The sequence below is a fragment of the Excalfactoria chinensis genome, chromosome 8, assembly GCF_039878825.1.
Source record: "Excalfactoria chinensis isolate bCotChi1 chromosome 8, bCotChi1.hap2, whole genome shotgun sequence".
NCBI lineage: Eukaryota > Metazoa > Chordata > Aves > Galliformes > Phasianidae > Excalfactoria > Excalfactoria chinensis.
Genome location: NC_092832.1, coordinates 17,529,268 through 17,547,813, shown reverse-complemented (window position 1 = coordinate 17,547,813; position 18,546 = coordinate 17,529,268). Strand labels below are relative to the sequence as shown.

Below are 18,546 nucleotides of genomic sequence, written 5' to 3'. Positions count from 1 at the left end.
AAACAGGACAGACCTTGCCACTATGTTTGTGAGTTGGTAACATGTAACTTTCAAGCCACTGTTATCACAAGCTCAAAAATCATATGCAGAACACACATTCTCTGTGATTGGCTGTGTCCTATTGAACAAGTAGAAAGTCACTTAGGAAAACAGCATTACAGTTTTCATTACAATATTCAGAACACTTTAGTTTTCAGGTCACTATAAGAAAAATCCACAGCACTAGTTGCAGTATTGCAAGAAAGCTGTTCAGCTTAGCACCACTATGAGCTAATCAATGTAGCCTTCTCCAGCAGCAGAACTAAAATTATTTGGGCTTTTCACCCACATTTCAGTTCAATTACCTGAAACAGCACATGTATGAATTTGTTATAACATCTCTTCGTGCAATTATCTGTGCTGTGAGAAATCTGAAATGGAATCCAAGAACGACCCGTAATTCTGAATTTTCCCCTTTTGCATGAATTAGGGACGGCAGCATTACAGCACAACAGGAAGCACAAGCAGTAGCAGCTGTATTTAAGAGGTGTGGGATCACAAGAACGTGCTGATGTAGAACCTTCCCATGTTAGCTCTTCTAGCATTTAACATCGTAAAGGAAGCAAGGAAAAACACCCAATTATTCACTGCAAAACAGGGAACCTGCTCCTCAATCCCACTTGTTCAGTTCATCCTCCAAGTGGATGACGGGAGAAATGACAGATCCTACCTCAATACTTTTATCATGCCAAAGCAGCAGAAGGTTTTTATGATTTACAAACTTGGGCAAAGACTGGGGAAAAGAAAAAGATCAGAAATGCCTGTTTTTCCTCTTACTTGTTTTTTGTAAGAATTCATCCATTGTGAATTTTAAGAACAATTGTTTACATTTCCTAATGTTTTCTTCTCAGAACTAAGACTCCATTTTAGACTTGCTCCCCAGGGCTACCCACCACCTTTCAAGCCAGTGTTTAGTTAGAGCAAGCGCAACGCTACAGCAATGCTCACTTTCAGAGATAACAAAGCAGGGTCTCTGTCATCTTTTTGATAACAAATTAAATTACTCTTAATTTAAGGTCAATAAAAAAGCTCGAGTACCTTGTGAGCTGTGGTAACAGAGACAGCAAATTCAGAAAACAATAAACCGCCACCAAAATCAAATCAAACAATAAAAAGCCTAGTTAAATGAAACTGGAAGAGAAAGAATGTTCATTACATCTTAAAAACCAAGTGCTTCACAGTTCAATTTTTACAATCTGATATACAGTCCTTGAAATATCACATCACTCTATCTTTTGTTTCATTGATATATGCTACACCAATAAGCATGAAGATAGTTGTGTCTTGGCAAACTGAATCAAGTTGGTTGCAAGTTGGTAGGAGGAATTAAGCACGTCATTACTTCTAACTTCAAAGCTTTTAAGGTATCTTACTGAAGAGAAGGGGTGCCATCAAAGAGGGAAAAAAGAAAAAAAAGAAAAAAATGAAGAAGAAAAAAAATCAATCTGTCCCACTAACATTAAACAAACCAACCCTCCAACAAATGAAAAACCAACAAATAAATCAGATGTCCTCTTATACAAATCTACATCATGTCTAGTAAACATGACGGATCAGTACAGTCTAAGCATTTACATACAAGACTTCACCACGATTTAAAAGACAGCACTTTCTGCCAATGCACAAGATCATACATTCTCTCTTTATTCAGTGACGGAACCTTGAACTGTAGATGTCAATACTTAAAAGTCAGGTTGATCAAACTATTTTCACGAAGCTTGCAACTACATGTAAACTTCAGTTTAAAGGACAGCACTTAAATGCTGCAAAACAAATACTATTAGAAAAGCAAATCATGTAAATGAAGGCTAGTTATGACTTTAATGATCACAGAAAGCAGAAGTTAGAACAAGAAGAAGGAAGGTAATTGAAAGCACATAAAGCAAATCTGCTGAACACCAAAACCAACATTCTCATTAAGAAACAAAAAAAAAAAAAAAAACCAACTTCAAAATGCACTTGAAAATATTTTAAAATTCTCAATTTTAAGCACATAACAAGGATTGTTTCCCCATGATTAAGTACAGCCATCTTTAAGCAGATAGTTTTTTTTCCAAAGTTCATTACTGGAAGGAATACAATTAAATGCCTTCACTGTTCTTTACTTTTCTTCCAGGATTCAGGGTTTTGCTATTATAGCTAAGGGGAAAAGTCCAGAATGCATTTTTCTTTAAATAAAAAAAATAAATGTCATCAAATGAGACATGCAGATCTCCTACAACATCCTACCACAGAACAAGAAAAATATGCACACATACCCATTTTTTTGTAGTATTCCTCCCATGCCTTTGTATAGTCAACCTGCCCTGCTGGTGCTGGGTTTGGCTGCTCTCCTGAATTGAGCAACAAGGAATAAAGGTTTAAATAAAGTGACTCAATTTGGTTTTACATAACAACTTACAAACAATCAGATGAATTTTTTAAGTAATAATCTCAGTATTACTCAAATCTGTCATTAAAAGCCTACAAGAAATAAGCTGCTAAAAAACAATTACTAAAAGAAACCAAGAATTACGTATTCAGCAAGCAATCAGAATTCAGAAAAGCATACATCTCTCAGTATAAAATGCTAATTAATAACACATTAAGCCTCTAACTACGGTAATACACAACTTAATATCACAACTATAATTTTCTCAAAACCACAGGAAGTGAGGCAAATGGCAATTGTGTGCCTCCGGTGGCGCAGCGGTAGAATTCCCGTTTGCAACACCAGGGGGCCCGGGTTCGAATCCCTCCCTGTGGAGCAGGGGGTAGAAGTGCCGCTCTGCTACACAGAGGGCTCGAATCCCGGGAGTTGGACTCGATGATCTCTAAGGTCCCTTCCAACTCGCACAATACTATGATACTATGATATGATACTATGAAATGGCAATTAACTGGCTCATTCCATTTTCACTTCTGACTGACCACACTATAAAGATGCAAATTAAACTAGCCTAAGCAGCAGGAAAATTATGTGTTTGGAGTTACATTACAAGACAAAGAGAAGACTACCTTGATTAATGCTGAAATAAAACCCAGCAATGCTGAAGACTGTAAGCTGTATTTTTCTAAGAAAACAACATACCTTACAACACATTTACCCAGCATACAAAGACAATAGAAAATTATAGCACATCTACAGCCACAGCAATGAGAAACTAATCCACTTTACTGAGCAGCTACCTTGTCCGTTGGTTTGGGTTGTAGCTGGTCCACCAGGAGGGGCTGCAGGTGGTGGCTGTGCTTGCTGCTGATAGTAGTGAGCATAGTAAGCTGCCCATGCTGCTGAATTAGGATCTGTTCCTGGCTTACCTATGAAAGAAATACAAGCACTTATGAAAACACTGCTCTCAATTAACCCTGTCCTAGGCACCTTTATTTTCCTCCAAAAAAAATTCCATCTAAATATTTATGTCAGCCTTCTATTTTTCCTTTCTAGCACAAGCTTTCTATCAGGTTTCATAGAAGCGCATTGTATAAAGCATACTTTCACAAGACTGCTGAGATAGTATCTTTCGATAAACTACGCTGCTGCACCACCATTTATTAATTTTTTAAGCAGAAACATTAAAATTTATTTAAGCAGTCAAGTTACTAAACAGCTGCAACAATGAATCATTCTATCGCTGAACTTCAATGGTTTCACTCTCATTACAGCCTTGCACCCACAACACTAGCAAAAGTAAGACAACGGCAACGTTTTTAAACAGTAAAATACAGAAACAGTACTTTAAGAACCTGGGTTCCCATACGTGGCTATAAAGCATCACTGTTTACTTACAGCTTTTTAGTAAAACAAATGATTGCAACATTCGCTTCTTCTGTGGCTATTTCCATGCTTCCCTTATTTTTAACTACATCTAGGTAGGCCAATGATGTTGCTTCCTAGGTCTTATTTCTCTAATGTTTCTCACATATAGCCTGTAGGAACGGTTATTCTTCTTGCTGAATCACACAAAAATTGATTACATTAACACACTGGTAATCCACAAAAGTTTCATAGCTGCTATTAGAAGCCGTGATGTTCTATAACACAATCAGCTCCATTTAGTAACATTTGCATCCACGAAGAACATAAACATCTGCAAATAACTGGGGCCAAATGCTGAAAAATTTGACATAAGAACACATACACAAACGACATTTTAGGAGAACTACTATGGGAATGAAAATATACTTTCCCCAAACCAGAAATAGGTAAAGTAAGTGACTGACTGAAGAGAAAAAAAGAAATCCCCTGAGAAAATACATCAGAGAGGTGAAAACCAGAACACAACAAATTTCATGCAGTATTGCATTGAGCAGTCAGATGCAACCAGTCAATATGCATACAGCAGTATCAGCATATAGAAAGCAAAGTTAACAGTTGGCTGTTCCCCTTTTAAATTACACTGCTTGCTTTGACAACTGTGGATTTAAGCAATATTATTATACTCTGAGACTGTGCTCAACTTTTCTGAGGAGACTGTTAAAGGATCACCTATCACATGTACACTGCAGAAATGCTTCCACACAAGAGAAGAGTTGCATAACTCAGTTTAACACATTACTAAACATAAAAGCAGAAGGAACCACATCTATTGAAAAGCTTGCTTAGATCAAGAGAAAAGAGTATACTCGTGAGAGATGCAGCCAACACTACACAGCCTCATTTAACACAGGACTAATACGTAGGATTCTAAGGTTACCTGGAAATAGCAAACAAGTGACTCCTTGGTTCCACTCCCCTCCCCGCCCCCTGCTTTTTATAGCTACTGCTCCAGAAGAGAAGTCAATGTGCAGCTCATTGAATTGCAAAAGAATCTGACTGTAGTAACTAGCTCCACTACCATGCAACAATACAAGCATGGCATGGAGAAAGAATCCAAGGAAAACAAACAACAACCCACACAAAAAAATGAGCCATTTGTTGAGCTGAAATGACTGTGGACACCTGTATAGGAATTGTTCAAGTAAAAGCTAGTCAAAGGAAAACACCAACTTCAACTGCACCAATGAAAACTTCATTAGATTTGTAAGTCAAGTATTTACCTGAAAAACAGCAATAAAATTATCAAGACAAGTATTTGCCATTTTTCATCATAAAACCATGAAAAGGTGGTAATGAAAAAGACCAACTTTCTGGCAGTGGCTGTGGATTAAATGACAATTGGTAGGCTGAGATTTCAGGTCCAGTCACCCCAAATCAATCTACTTTCATGTACTTGCAACAGGCATTTTTAAATACAAAACAGAACACATGCAAAATTACCATATAAGCTTAGGAACTGAATCTACAGATGGTTCTTTGCCTAGAGCAGCTCTATAGAAGCCTTCAATACAAACAAAACTCTAGACTGTGACATCTTCCAAAGCCCTATCTTTTTCCACTCGTTCCAGTATCAGTGGCTGTCAGAAAATGACGCATTCTGTTTTAACAAAAGAGGAAACTGAAATCTTTCAGTTGAAGTTCTGAAGAATGCCTACCTCAAACCAATGAGGTACAAGTGACTCAAGCATCTAGCCTTACCATGCCTTCTGTGACTGCAGTTGAGATTCCCCACTTGCTTTAGTCCAACCAAAGGATGTAACTTAAAAGCAGGAGACTAAAACTTCAGGAAGTTGTAATTAAGAAAAAACTCCTGATTTTGACAAAGATAAACAGAAATAGAAAAAAACAGATCCTACAAAGATGCATTTGAAAGAGAATACAAAACTGTTATAACAAAGCCTCAAAATACATAATCCTATGTACTTTTACTGCATTAAAAAAACAGCGCAACAGAAGTTTTATTCCTCAAAAAGGACTGAACAAAATACATTTGTACCAGACTCTGAAGAGCAATCTCATATAGGACAACAAAAGCTAGAAACACACAATACAGCATTCTGTTCAAGGTCAGGATCAGGGAGGCTGTTTAAAATAAGAATTCACTGAGTACTGAAAAAGAAAACACATTCTCAGCAAAGAACTTTATGCAGCAACAACAAAGCTAATCATATTCCATTACAAGAAAAAAAAATGGATGGATTTGCACAAAAATCAGATAACCAAGAACCTCACAAGAAGCATCATAAACTGGGATCCAAGATCAATAACAATTAATGAAGAAGCACATTCCAGCTCTAACAACCAGACTTCAACATCTCAAGAAATGGGGAAAGTATAAAACATACATAAATTGACCACCTGTAAAGAAAGCCTTTCAGATTTACCAGTGAAACACACATATTAAGAATGCATGTACTTGTAAGGACAAAACAAACACACTCGAAGTTTACCACGCTACAGTAAACTGTGCTCCATTCCCTACCTGGATCTGGTGGATTTGGTGGCTGCCAGTGTGGATAGGCATTTCCCCATCCTTGTGGAGCATACGGAGCTGGAGGACCACTAGAAAAGACCAAGTAATAAATAAATAGAGAACCAGTCTCAGGATCACCCTACAGAGAAGAAATATCACTGAAGCAATACTTACTGAGGTGCTGGGCCAGGAGGCCCTGGATTATAAGGAGCTGGGTTATATGGTCCCATGGGAGCACCGGGGCCTGGCGGCCCAGGAGGTCCATGTGGGCCAGGAACAACACCGTGGGGTCCATGGGGAACAGGTGGACCCAGTGGATTTACCGGACCCTGTAACAGAAGTAGCACATCGATGAAAACCAACTCAGAATAAAGACTTTTCTGCAGCTCAGATGCATAAATCTGAACAATTTAAGAACTGCATCTAAAAGGTCTGATGGCTCTTAAATTTCCTTGGAGAATACGGTCTTTTTGGTAATATTTAATTAGGGTAACAAATAGTTATTACGTCCACAGCCACTTTAAGCTGCACTTATTTCAGTTTCCTTGAGGAAGAAGAATTTTAGAAAAACACCGATTATTCCACAAGATGGAAAAAAAAAAAAGCAGTGACAAAGCAAGACCATCAATGTTTTAACATAGCAGTGTATCTCAATCTGGCTACCACAAAGATTATACATGTTTGTAAGGTCAGGTATAAAAACCAGGCAGTAAACTTATTTACACACATAGACAGGCATACAAAAATAAAGCGTCATTTACAAATTAGAAAGGTGACAGTGCATATTAAGTGGAATGCTAAGCAAGGAATTTACTAGATTTAAGGCAGACTATCTTTGAACTTGTCAAATGTATCATTATACACAAAGCAGGCATATTCAACAACCTACCATTACAAAAATAATTTACTGTAAACACAGACACAATTCATTATCAATGAACTTATTCTCTGATAAAGCAATTTGGAAGTGAAATAAAAGGGGAAAAAAAATCTCACAAGAGTCTTGCTATCTTCTCTGTTTAGTTATAAAACAGAATATAATTGAACACTCACTCCAATCTTTTCTTCTATAAGTTGTCGTGCATAATCTATTTGCTGCGGTGTTCCACGGATAGTAAACATCTTCATGTTTGGGTCTGCATTAGGTGGAGGATTTCTTTGAAGTTCTATTCTAGCACCAGACTGTTGGCTTATGCTTTTAATAGTTTCACCACCTATAATGAAACACACAACTTTTATAACATTAATGTATTAAGTGAAAGATTCAATTAAAAAAGAGAAAAATCAACTATATGGAAGTTTAAACTTAAGAACTGACATGCATGAGTTGTATAAGAGCACATAAAAAAAAAAAAAGTCTTCACTGTATCTAGAGCATTGATTGCAATAAAGCAGTAAATATGGTTTAAGACAATATTGTTACTAAAAAATAAACAAAAAAAAACAGCAAAGAAATCCTACTACACTGTTTACTTCCTTTTCCACCTGTGTAAAGATATAACATTAGTCACGAAGAGCAAACAGTACCTGCAGTTATCATTGAATACTACCATTAAACCTAATCCTCCTATAAAGCAGTTGACAACGAAATACAAAACCCCATAGAAACAAACACATGGCAATGTCTGCTTTTTGCAGTGTACTACCAACAGAAATACAAATACCCCTAAATCAGCTCTTCCCACCAGAGAATCCTGAGAAGATATTTGTGTTTCAAAACAGGTTTTGCATTTAAAAATAAAATAAATCAACCTGCTAAGTCAAGAACTGAACTCTGTCAGCCAATTTGTTGTGTCTGAAAAATACACTACAGAAGAAGATCACCACTTTCAAGCATACACTAACTTTAACTTAAAAAATGAAATTCTATGAGAAGTGATAATTTTAATAAACACCGAAGAAATTGTCACAGCATTCCCCTGCAGAAGATCTTCACCATTATGTATGAAAATTAGTTTTAGAGTGATTTACAGATGCTGATGAAACAAATTCCAAAGCAAGTTAAGTAGAATACACATCTAAGAATGTATTAAACACTACAAGTGTAGCTTAGTATTTATCACTTTTAAATACATGGGTTAGAAAAATTGATTACTTGGTTTTTAGCTACTGAGGTGTGATTTGCTGAGGAAATTTTTCCTACCTAAGTCTGATAGTGCTAGGACAAGGGGTAATGGTTTTAAACTAAAAGATGGGAGATTTAGATTAGATGTTAGAAGAATATCTTATTTATTTATTTTTAAACTCATGGAGGATGGTGAGACACTGGCACAGGCTGCCCAGTGAAGTTCTGGATGACTGGAGGCATTTAAGGCCAGGCTGGATGGGGCACTGGGCAGCCTGATATAGAGGTTGGCAGCCATGCCCATGTCAGGGGGTTGGAACTGGATGATCTTTAAAGTTATTTCCAAATCAAGCTGTTCCATGAAAAGAATGAGTGTTTTAATTCAGCAAGACTGTGTTGCTATGCTATTTCCAGAACCATATGCAGGGGCTTTTCTCCAAACACCTCTTTAGTATGAATGTTTATAGAAACAAAGAAAAAAGTTATTATTTTTTTTAACATAGAGGTTCATATATATACATATATATATGTAAAGATACATTGCCTTTGCCAATGATTAATCCAGTTTTGCCAGTGGGAACAATAAAATTGAATTCCTGTAATCCACCAGGGGGCCCCATGTTCCAGTTGCCTTGACCTCTACCCCTTCCTCGACCACCGGGTCCTCCAGGTCCACCAGGGTTACCAGCCTAAAAGAAAATGCAACAAATTAGCATATTTATGAAAAATACTACAAACAAATCATTAATGCCATCTGGTTACTTGCTTGGAATAATCACATCATTTGTTCAGAAATAATCTGATGTTTTAACAAGCAGAATCTCACAAAACACCTGAATTACGTTTTACATGTTTTACACAACTCTGCATATAAAAGATGAGGAAAGGATGAACTAGAACAGCAAGAAATTTCAAATATACAAAGACATAATTTCTGAAAACGCAGTGGTGAGGCCTATCTCATGAAAAATAGCTTTTAAGCACTGATTTCATCTAAAGGTAACAGCACACTGGCTATTAGGACAAGACAGCGAACAAAGCAGCTCTAAAACAGAGATTGCATACTGTTATGTCTTTGAACCAGTATTACCAGTGCTGACTTGATTACTAGAACTGCAGCTGTAAAAGCAAACATTCACATCCCAGATTTAACTTTGAAGGAAATTTAGATGATATCACTACAATGTTTTCTTGTTACACACTATTTTTAAGAATTCTCAGCGTTTCTAAAAGTCAAATAAGATATTTTAAATAACATTAAATATTACCCAACCTGAACACTTCGAAGAAGATCTGTAATGATTTCTGCAGCGTGTTGACATCTATCAGGTGGCCCTGTGATTTGGGCTATCCTATCTGGAGTTGTTCCATCATCTAGAATAAAAATGAATGATTCCAGTATATGTAATCCATTAAACTTATTCAAAAAAACATGCAGATTTATTACCAACCTGGCTTAAATTGGATCCTAACACCAGCATCGTTCTGTATCTTTTTTATCATCTCCCCATTTCTTCCAATTACAATACCTACAGCAAACCGTGGTATTGGAACCTTAAACAAAATGAAAGGGTAACATATTAGAATGGAAAACTAAGGCTGGACCTATGGCTCTTAAAGCTTTTTTAAGAGTGATTGTTTATTTTATTTTTTTAATATCCACTATCAAGCCACAAGCTCAATAAATAATGGAAGAGAACATCAGAATAAAGGAAATCCTCTGCACTGCACATTCTTATAATGGCAGAAATTTCAGTGGACAGTATACTGTCCACAAGCAAAGAACATGAAGTTCTAGTAGGCCTCAATACCAGAGCTCAGTCAATGTAACTTTCAGCTTTACCTCTGAGGAAGTTACAAGTACAACACTTGCATAGCAGGTACAATTAAATACTCTAGTGTCCAAACTCCAGTACGACTCCATCATTATATACCATTATATACTTAGCCATAGAACTTACTTGCTTTCATTTACAAGACTTAAATTCGCCAGCTAACTGCGGCTCTTCAGAACTGTTGGTAATATAAAATGAATACTGCACACCATTTAAAGGCAAAACTTAAGCAATTAGCAAATACTACTTACACACTACATTTACTTGCAGAATCTAGTAAAAAACTTTCAACAATATTAATCACTTTAACATTTTAACATTAACATCTCAAAATAGTGAACAAGTTTTTCAACCATGCTTACGTCTATCCCTTCATTTCCTCCTATTCTTGACCCATATTCGTTGCGCACCTCTCTAAAGCCACCTTGATCACGAATTAACTCCAGCACCATTTCCTTGGCTTGCTAAAAACACAAAGAAAGTTCATTTAGGTACTGCAACATCAGCACAGACTTAGAAATCCTCTGAATTCAGAAGGACTCCTTACTTGAACTTTATAAGGGTCTCCAGTTATTCTAAGAGGTTTGTCAGCACCAGTGTTCTGTGGACCATCTTGAATCATAACCATTTTGACACCTGCTCGCTCCTATTCAATAAAAAGGAGGTCAATACTCACTCAAATCCAGATCTAATGCTACCACACACTTCAAAAACACATACACATATACCTGTAATTGCTTAATTGTCTCTCCACCTTTACCAATAACTAATCCCGCTTTACTTGCTGGAATCATAATTTCTTGGACTGCATTTCCAGGTCCATCACCATGATGAAAGCCAGGTGCAGGTCTTCCCTTTTCAACTATTTGATCAAGTAATCTCTTTGCTGATCTGTGAAGGAACATACATGCTTATAAATTCCTGCAATTATCAGTTGTCCGTGTCCGTTCTCCTTAAAAGAAATCAAGTTAAAAGATCAAAACCCCTTTATGCACTTAAGTTTCAGAAATGCATAGCTCTCTTAAGGGAAGTGTTTTTAATCCTTTTCCCAGGTCTCCATCCAATGTGCATTCTAGCATGAAAATGCAGAATGCACCCAACAGCTTCTTTGACAGTTAAAAGTATTATCTCTCCCTCTGCCGGACAATGATTTTTGCCATGTTTGTGGAAATTAACTGCCATTAAGATCACTATCTCCAAACCAGCTGGGTTAGAGCAATCCCAAGCAGAAACACAGGCAAGATGGAGAATGGATTGAAAGAAGTTCTGAGAAGAAGGGCTTAGAAGTATTGGTTGATGTTAAAGCTCAATGAGTCAGCCATATACACGCAGCTGTTTAAGGTGCAAGCACACCCTGGGCTGCATCAAAAGAACCATAACTAGCAGTATGAGAGACATGATTTTTCTCCTCTGTTCTGCTCTCTCAAGACCCCATGCAAGCTACTGCATTCAGTGCTGGGGATGCGGATCTGTTGAAGCGGGTCCAGAGGATGATCAAAGAGAGGGCAGAGGTTTTTATGAAAAGGTTCCACTGTGTCAAAAAACAGGTAGGCTGCAAAGGCTGTCTTTTAGTTCTAGTTATACCATCTGCAGGAATAGTACACACAAATTAATTCTGAACTGCTCAAAGGCTGAAATTTCAACTCATTTACATTATCAAACTAATTCTTTCCTTCTGCTTGATCAAGACAAGCACAGAAGGGTCTGTAAGTTATACGGATCCAAGTTATCAAATCCACAGGGTTTTGTTTGTTTGTTTTACTTGAATCACAACAAACATGGTTGTGCAAAAAGCCAACAAAGAACTAGCCCACACAATGTGCAGCTAATCTGAGAAACACCAGGAATGTCAAAAGGCTCCCTGCAAAACCATCATCAGCAAAAAAATTTCAGCAGAGGAAGCGTAATCAGTCTTACTCTAAGAAATAAGGAAAAACTCAGTAAATTTATATCAGAATCTTAAGAAACTAGAGACAAAGTAATGTGGGTAGGCCTAAAAGCACCCCAATGTCACAACAAAAAAAGGTAGTTCTTTCAGCAAACACATTACCCCCTCAAACATGATTATTTTGCCTGAATTTACATAGAGAAAACTTAATTCAGGAAAAAAAAAAGATGGAAGCCTCATCCTTAAAAGTATTATTAAAATTTCAGTTATTAACTAGAGGGGTTGACATAGCCACAGTTTATTCTTGTCCAGTGCGTTAAAACAACAAAAAATGGAAGTTTATTCTAACTTTGCTCTTAACTTCATTAATTCATTTAGGCAACCTAATGTGAAAGAACTTTTTCTGTCACCTACAAGCAGCTCATTTTAGAGCATTTGACATTAAGACTTACAAACGAGGCAAAAGAAAAAAAAAAAAACTGTAATAAACCTAGCACTAACATCCAGTGCAGTCATAGTTGCTTTTTGATTGTGCATGAAATGTAAGGGTATTGGCACTTCTAAATGTTACAAGAAAAGCAGACAAAAACAAGTATATACACCTCACATACAGTCAAGTGCCAGAGTAAAATCAATATTACAGCACTAAACCAGCTACAAACTCCTCCTTGTAGCACGTGAGCGGAACAGACTATAATTAGAAAGGAAACTCCCATGAAGGAGTGACATTATGAACAGCAGCATACTTAGCTGCAAGGTACAAGGTGACTACCCATGCTACTTTAACAAGGCATCAATGTGTAGCTGTAGGCCTTACCTGAAACTATAAAGTGGAAGGAGCTAATGATGCACTACCAACTATACTAACACAGCTAAGATCACTCCTAGCCAAGCAGGTCTTCAAGTAAGTATAAAACTTCCGTCCTGGTAAAAAAGTGATTTTGCTATCACCTTCTCCTCTCAACACAGGAAGGCTGAAATGTATTTTGCTGATTGGCATTACTTGTGAACCTTTGGTTACACAGTTTACACCAAATACATACTTGAGGACTGTCAAACTGCACTGAGTAACGCCTTCTCTTAAACATTACTTTTTTCCTTAACCTTTTGAATTACAGTTGAGTTTCATTTTAGCATATTAGAATTTTATTATTATTTTCTAGCATTCAGTTATCCATTTCATCCTCAAGAAGTGTACAGTTAGATAAACACTACCAAAACATGTGTTGGACTTAAATTTCTAAGTTTAGTAATTATATATAGACTTCCGTCTTAAAGCCACAAGTATGCTGAGGGATTTGACTGCAGTATCAGGGATTCTGTACATATTTAGCACTAGATAGTCTCTTCAATGGAAATAAAACACGACCTAAACATTACATTTAGATGTAAAAAATGAAATGTACAGTATATTTAAGTATGAATATCAGAAATTTATTTTACTTACTGAACAGATTCTGGGGTTCCAGTTAGCATGCATGACCTTTCAGGCAGGCCCCCACTATCTAGGATTATAAAATAAAATCAATTTAGCAGTCAGAAAACAGTTGAAGAAGCTAGACATAATACTATGATACTATGATGATGATAATACACAAACAACTGGAGGGTCACTGAAGAATTCTATTACAATACTTTGTGCTTCTTTAATCTGTGATAACCATGATTAGGACATGAATTAAAATGTACCTTAAATGAAAGTATGAAGGCACTCAGACAAAAAAAACCCAAACAGAAATAGTTACCAGGTGCAATCTGTATTTTACATCCAGACTCTTGCTGTATGCGTGAGATCTGCTCTCCTCCTCTGCCGATGACTTGCAGAAAGAAAACAGAGAATGATATTTGTATTAACAAGATCTGCCAAAATCCCTCACTATAATGCAAAACTGCAGTCAGACTACTTACTGAATCCAACCATTCCATCTGGAACTTTGTACTCCTCTGTCATCACAGACCTGTAGAGAAGGTTAAATCAAAGATAGTGAGCATACAGAGACCAAAGAAGCACTAAATTTAGAGATAACATCCCATTAAACTAGAGGAAGTAATATGCAAGCATAGTGGCAAGCAAACTAGGAATCTTCAAATGTGACCAGAACAAATTCAACATCAATCAATTGGTTCTATCCTTTATTCTCTTTATTAACAGGTGTGGGGTACAGAAAAGGACAGTGGATTGTTAAAAAGCTTTATCTATATGCCCCTCAATGGCAAAGGACAGAATACTTTGGATAAATTTATTTAGGGATAAATAACGAAAACTTAAGTTGTACCAAAAGTAGCTGGCTGAATGATAAACTGTCTTAAGTCCACCCCTATTTATTTTTTAAATCCATTACTTCTCTGTTTTTAAGACAGCACCAAGCTCCTTTCTCCTTACATCTACTTCCAACTTTTGGTAACACTACTAAGGAAAAGCAATTCATTTTCCTCCTACTATTTTTGATGCACAGCATTGGCTGCCAAGAAAAGACAAGACAGCAAGATATTACCAGATGCATTTTAAAGGTTTGGCGTGGGACTGCTGCAGCTAAATTTCAATTATGACACAAACATGGAGTAACTGTTTTATGCATCGGTATCACTTTTCCAAAATAATATCTTGAAAATGCTTTCAGTACAGTGGAAGACTTTACATAAGATGTAGCGTTAACCCTTACCTTTGTTGTTGATGCATTGGTGGTGGTGGTAGCTGATTTCCAAAAGCTGTAAAAAAAGTTTTGAGAATTAAACTCAAGAAAATACTATAATTTACAGCTAAGATTTTTGTTTAATAAAACTCATCCACACAGACGTCTATCCAACCTGACTTGTTAAGAAGTCTTATCAAGATGTTTAAAAAGGTAACCAAACTATTCTTAATTGTTGCTAACATATCCTTTCCAGTTTTACCAAGTAGGTTTGCACAGCTTCAAAGAAGGAAGGCACGACCCTCCAGCCATTCTTATGATCTCACTGATTAAAGTACCACCTACCAGAACACAGTTTGAAACTCTCATTCTGAAAATACTACACTTGTTTAGGATTTATTTTTTCAACAAAATAAAAACTACTTACAGTCATTCTGAGGAGCAACTTTCTTAGCATCTGGTTGATCTGCAAAATTAAGATTTTTTAAATTTTTTTGCCAAGAAATTCAAGAACCGTTAACACCTTTTAGTGTGAAGTGCAACTTTCCAGTGTATTTTAGTCCCCCTTTCTTATTTTTCCTTTTTTATTTTCCTCCAATTTCAGGAAGTTGATCATCTGAATAGAAGAAAGAATCTCACGAGCACTCAGCACTTGGTTAGTACAGCTGAAAATACGTTAGGTTTCTCTGTGTATCTATTCAGTAGTTAAACAAAAGTTGGAGTTCTTAGAACACACTGTAGATCACTCAGATACCCAGTCACTGAAACTTAACTAAGACAAAGAACAAAGTTTATGTCTATTGGCTGCTCAAGCTAATGATGCTTCTATAGTTTAAAAAAAAAAATAAATCCACACAAAAACTAACCAATTTAAAGAAAAAAAGAAAATAAAATCTGACAATAACTACAAGTCTAGATCAAACATTTGAAAATACAACAGTATCACACAGCAATGCAATCTCAACCTGGATGTTGGTACTAAATTCCTATCCAAATATCAAGCATTTCATAGCATAAAACTTACAAAACAAAAACAACAAAACAAAAACAACAAAAGCAGATTAAAAGCAACTATATCACTACTATCCAAATCCTTTTTGTACAGTAAGGGAATAAAAGGCATAACTAACCTTTATCTGAAAAGACAGACTTCAGATGCTTCCTTCCCACCCCAAAATATAGGTTACATGAACCACCATGATTTATGTGCAGCAAAAATTCAAGACACATATTCCAAGAAATATTTGTGTCTATCCAGAAAGATCCACTAGTTTATGTCATGTTTACATACTAAACACAGGTAATAAATAAAAATTCCTGCCTTTAAAAGGAGAGGGCATTCCCTCCCAGTGTGTTGTACTGCTCGGACTTGTCCAAGAGCCATCTACACATAAAATAAAAAGAATACATTACATATATCATCTGAAGCATCATTAGCTCATTTTTGTATATTAAAAACCTCACCATCAATAGAAAAAAAACTTTATTACAGGACACAAGAACTCCTGATATAAAGCCTTAGTTACATTGTGTAGACTGAGTTTCAATCCTCTCAAAGGAAAAAAAAAAAGAAAAAGAAAAAAAAGGAAAGCATTGCCCTTTTGTAAGACCTACGAGAACATTTCAACAAGTTCAGAGATGTCTTTTCATATTTTAGCCAGGATTTTGTGAGTTTACTAAACATATCAAACCCTGTTCAGTTAAAACTGGCTGCTTAGGAAGAGACAGAAGAGGACACACACACACACTTCAGGAGAAATCTTTATTACAGCATGAAGGAAATCCGAAAATCTGCAACAAGCTAGGAGACTTAAGTATGATCTGGTGTATGCTGTATACTTTAATATTAAACTAAGTGAAAATGTCTACAAGGTAGAAAATTTACTTTCCTGTCTTTTTTTTTTTTTAAGTCCTATGCTTTCACAATAAAATACATTGATACTGTTAATTGAACCCGTGTGATAATAATGTACATAAAACAACTCAAAGAGTGGCCACTTCTTATTCTAATTACACTACGGAAACTGCAAACTGTTGAATGCAAGAAATAGAAGACTTCAATGACATACCTGTAACAAGCGTTTCTCAGCCACAAAATTATCTGCCCCCTCCCCAGCACACATTTTCTTAACAGTTTTTAAGCCACGCTTTAAAATATTATAAAACAGGCTTATGTAGTATAAAAGAAGTTTTCTTGTCAAACTGAAGATGAAAAAGCATGTCATGATCTATAAAGGGAACAAAATGCTTTTCTACTGTGCTATGGAAAACAAAACAAACAACAAAAAAAAAAAAGCACCTGAAATCTTTCTGGCACCATGGCCACACTGAACAAAAACAACTGCAGCAGTAATGGGTGCATACCTCCGTCCTCAAGAGGTCTTTTTTGTCCTCCATAACCATAGTCATTGGAATTCATGGACGTACCAGCATCTCCTCCAATCTTTGCTGCAATCTAAACAAAAGGCAGATGTGAGGGAAAAAGCAACAACAACAAAGAGCAGATCTTCTGAACAACATCAAGCTCTTCAGATGATAAACTACTACGACCTAAAACAAGTAAATGGAAGACTGCTGCTAAAAAAGCCCTCCAAAGAGAGGTTTATTTTTTTTATGTATTCCGTAAGACCGCGGTCACCCTTTAACACCAAAGCGTTCTATATTATTTAACTGGTTAAAAGAAACCCCTACCCTTCAAATAATAAAAACTTTGCCTCCCCACCCCCCTCCCTTAAACGGGCCTTTTCCTTTCCTGCCCGTTCTTCAAGAAAGACTGCGGCACGTCGGAGAGTTCGACTACTGGAGCCAGTCCCGACTACGCCAGCTCTTCAAATATTGCCTAAACCGCGATCGGTTATTACCGGACGAGGCGAAAATTTTGCCCGAGAACTCATGAAAGCATCGCCCGTAGCGCAACAACTACAAAGGGAACTTCGGCCTGAAGGATTTCCGAATCGCAGCCCTCACTCCGCGCCTTCCCAACCGGTCTGAGCAGGTCGGCGGGCAGCGCGGGCGCCTCGGGGGACACAATACGGGGCCGAGCACGGAGCCGCCCTCCCGCGCCGAGCCCAGGCCGCCGGGCCGCGATAAGGCCGAGATTTCGTCTCCCCTCAGGCCCTGCGGCGGCGCGGAGCCCCGCGAGCAATGGCGGAGTGCGGGCGGCCGGGGGCCGGGAAACCTTTCGCCGCCCCGAGGAGGGCCGGACTGGAGGCGCGGAGGGAGGTGTGGGGACGGGACAACGCTTCCCTCCCATCCCCCCCGCGGTGAGGAGCTGGCGGAGGGCCCCTCCTCACCGCCCCCCCCCCGGGAGCTCAGGCGCCGAGGCCCGGCCAGGAGCTGCCCTGGGCGCCCATTGATTTGCAGAGCCACGTTCTTCACACACCTGCCTAGCTCTCTGCAGCGCGTCTTTAAAAGCATCGTTCACTCCTCCACCTCCACCGCCGCCTCCCCCGGGCGCGCCCGAAGCAGGAGGGGGCACCGTGGAATAGTCCGCCATACTCGCTCCGCCACCGCTTCCTGCCCCGCTCGCTGCCTGCCAAGAAAGAAAGAAAATGGCGGCGGGCGGGAGCCTTTCACATTCCTGCGCTGCATCGTGCTCGGGGGAGGGGGGGGGGAGGAAGAGCGGGAGAACCTCGCGAGACCTGGGGCGGGGAAGGGCGAGATTTCGTCGGAGGCGCGCGGCCTTACTCTGCCGAAGCTCCGGCGGGGCCTCCAGGGGGCGCCCTTCAGCAGCGGCAGGCGAAGAGCCCGTGATGTTTCCAGAGCGACGCGAGGCTCAGCGGGGTACGCGGCGATAGGGCTGGAAGCGTCACGTGAT

The 18,546-nt window shown here is 38.2% G+C and overlaps 1 protein-coding gene across 7 annotated transcripts in view; it reads right to left on the bottom strand.

Annotated features, from left to right (window-relative positions):
- The window catches only part of FUBP1 (far upstream element binding protein 1), a 36,143-nt gene extending 17,642 nt beyond the window's left edge, over positions 1–18,501 (bottom strand). For 4 of the 7 annotated variants that reach the window (XR_011904466.1, XM_072342871.1, XM_072342872.1 and 1 more), the window contains exons 1-19: positions 18,112–18,333; positions 17,094–17,184; positions 16,051–16,113; positions 15,157–15,195; positions 14,760–14,805; positions 14,005–14,054; positions 13,842–13,913; positions 13,544–13,601; positions 10,937–11,099; positions 10,756–10,854; positions 10,571–10,672; positions 9,825–9,927; positions 9,647–9,747; positions 8,918–9,062; positions 7,362–7,522; positions 6,483–6,637; positions 6,318–6,397; positions 3,208–3,336; positions 2,298–2,372 (exon numbers count right to left, since the gene is read on the bottom strand). Coding sequence is in view for 4 of the 7 variants with exons in the window: in XM_072342871.1 (XP_072198972.1) it covers positions 2,298–2,372; positions 3,208–3,336; positions 6,318–6,397; positions 6,483–6,637; positions 7,362–7,522; positions 8,918–9,062; positions 9,647–9,747; positions 9,825–9,927; positions 10,571–10,672; positions 10,756–10,854; positions 10,937–11,099; positions 13,544–13,601; positions 13,842–13,913; positions 14,005–14,054; positions 14,760–14,805; positions 15,157–15,195; positions 16,051–16,113; positions 17,094–17,184; positions 18,112–18,225 (1,846 nt within the window). In the remaining 3 variants the exon portion in view is untranslated. The other 3 variants (XR_011904468.1, XM_072342874.1, XR_011904467.1) reach the window with 2 other exon arrangements.
- Positions 18,502–18,546: the final 45 nt, after the last annotated feature.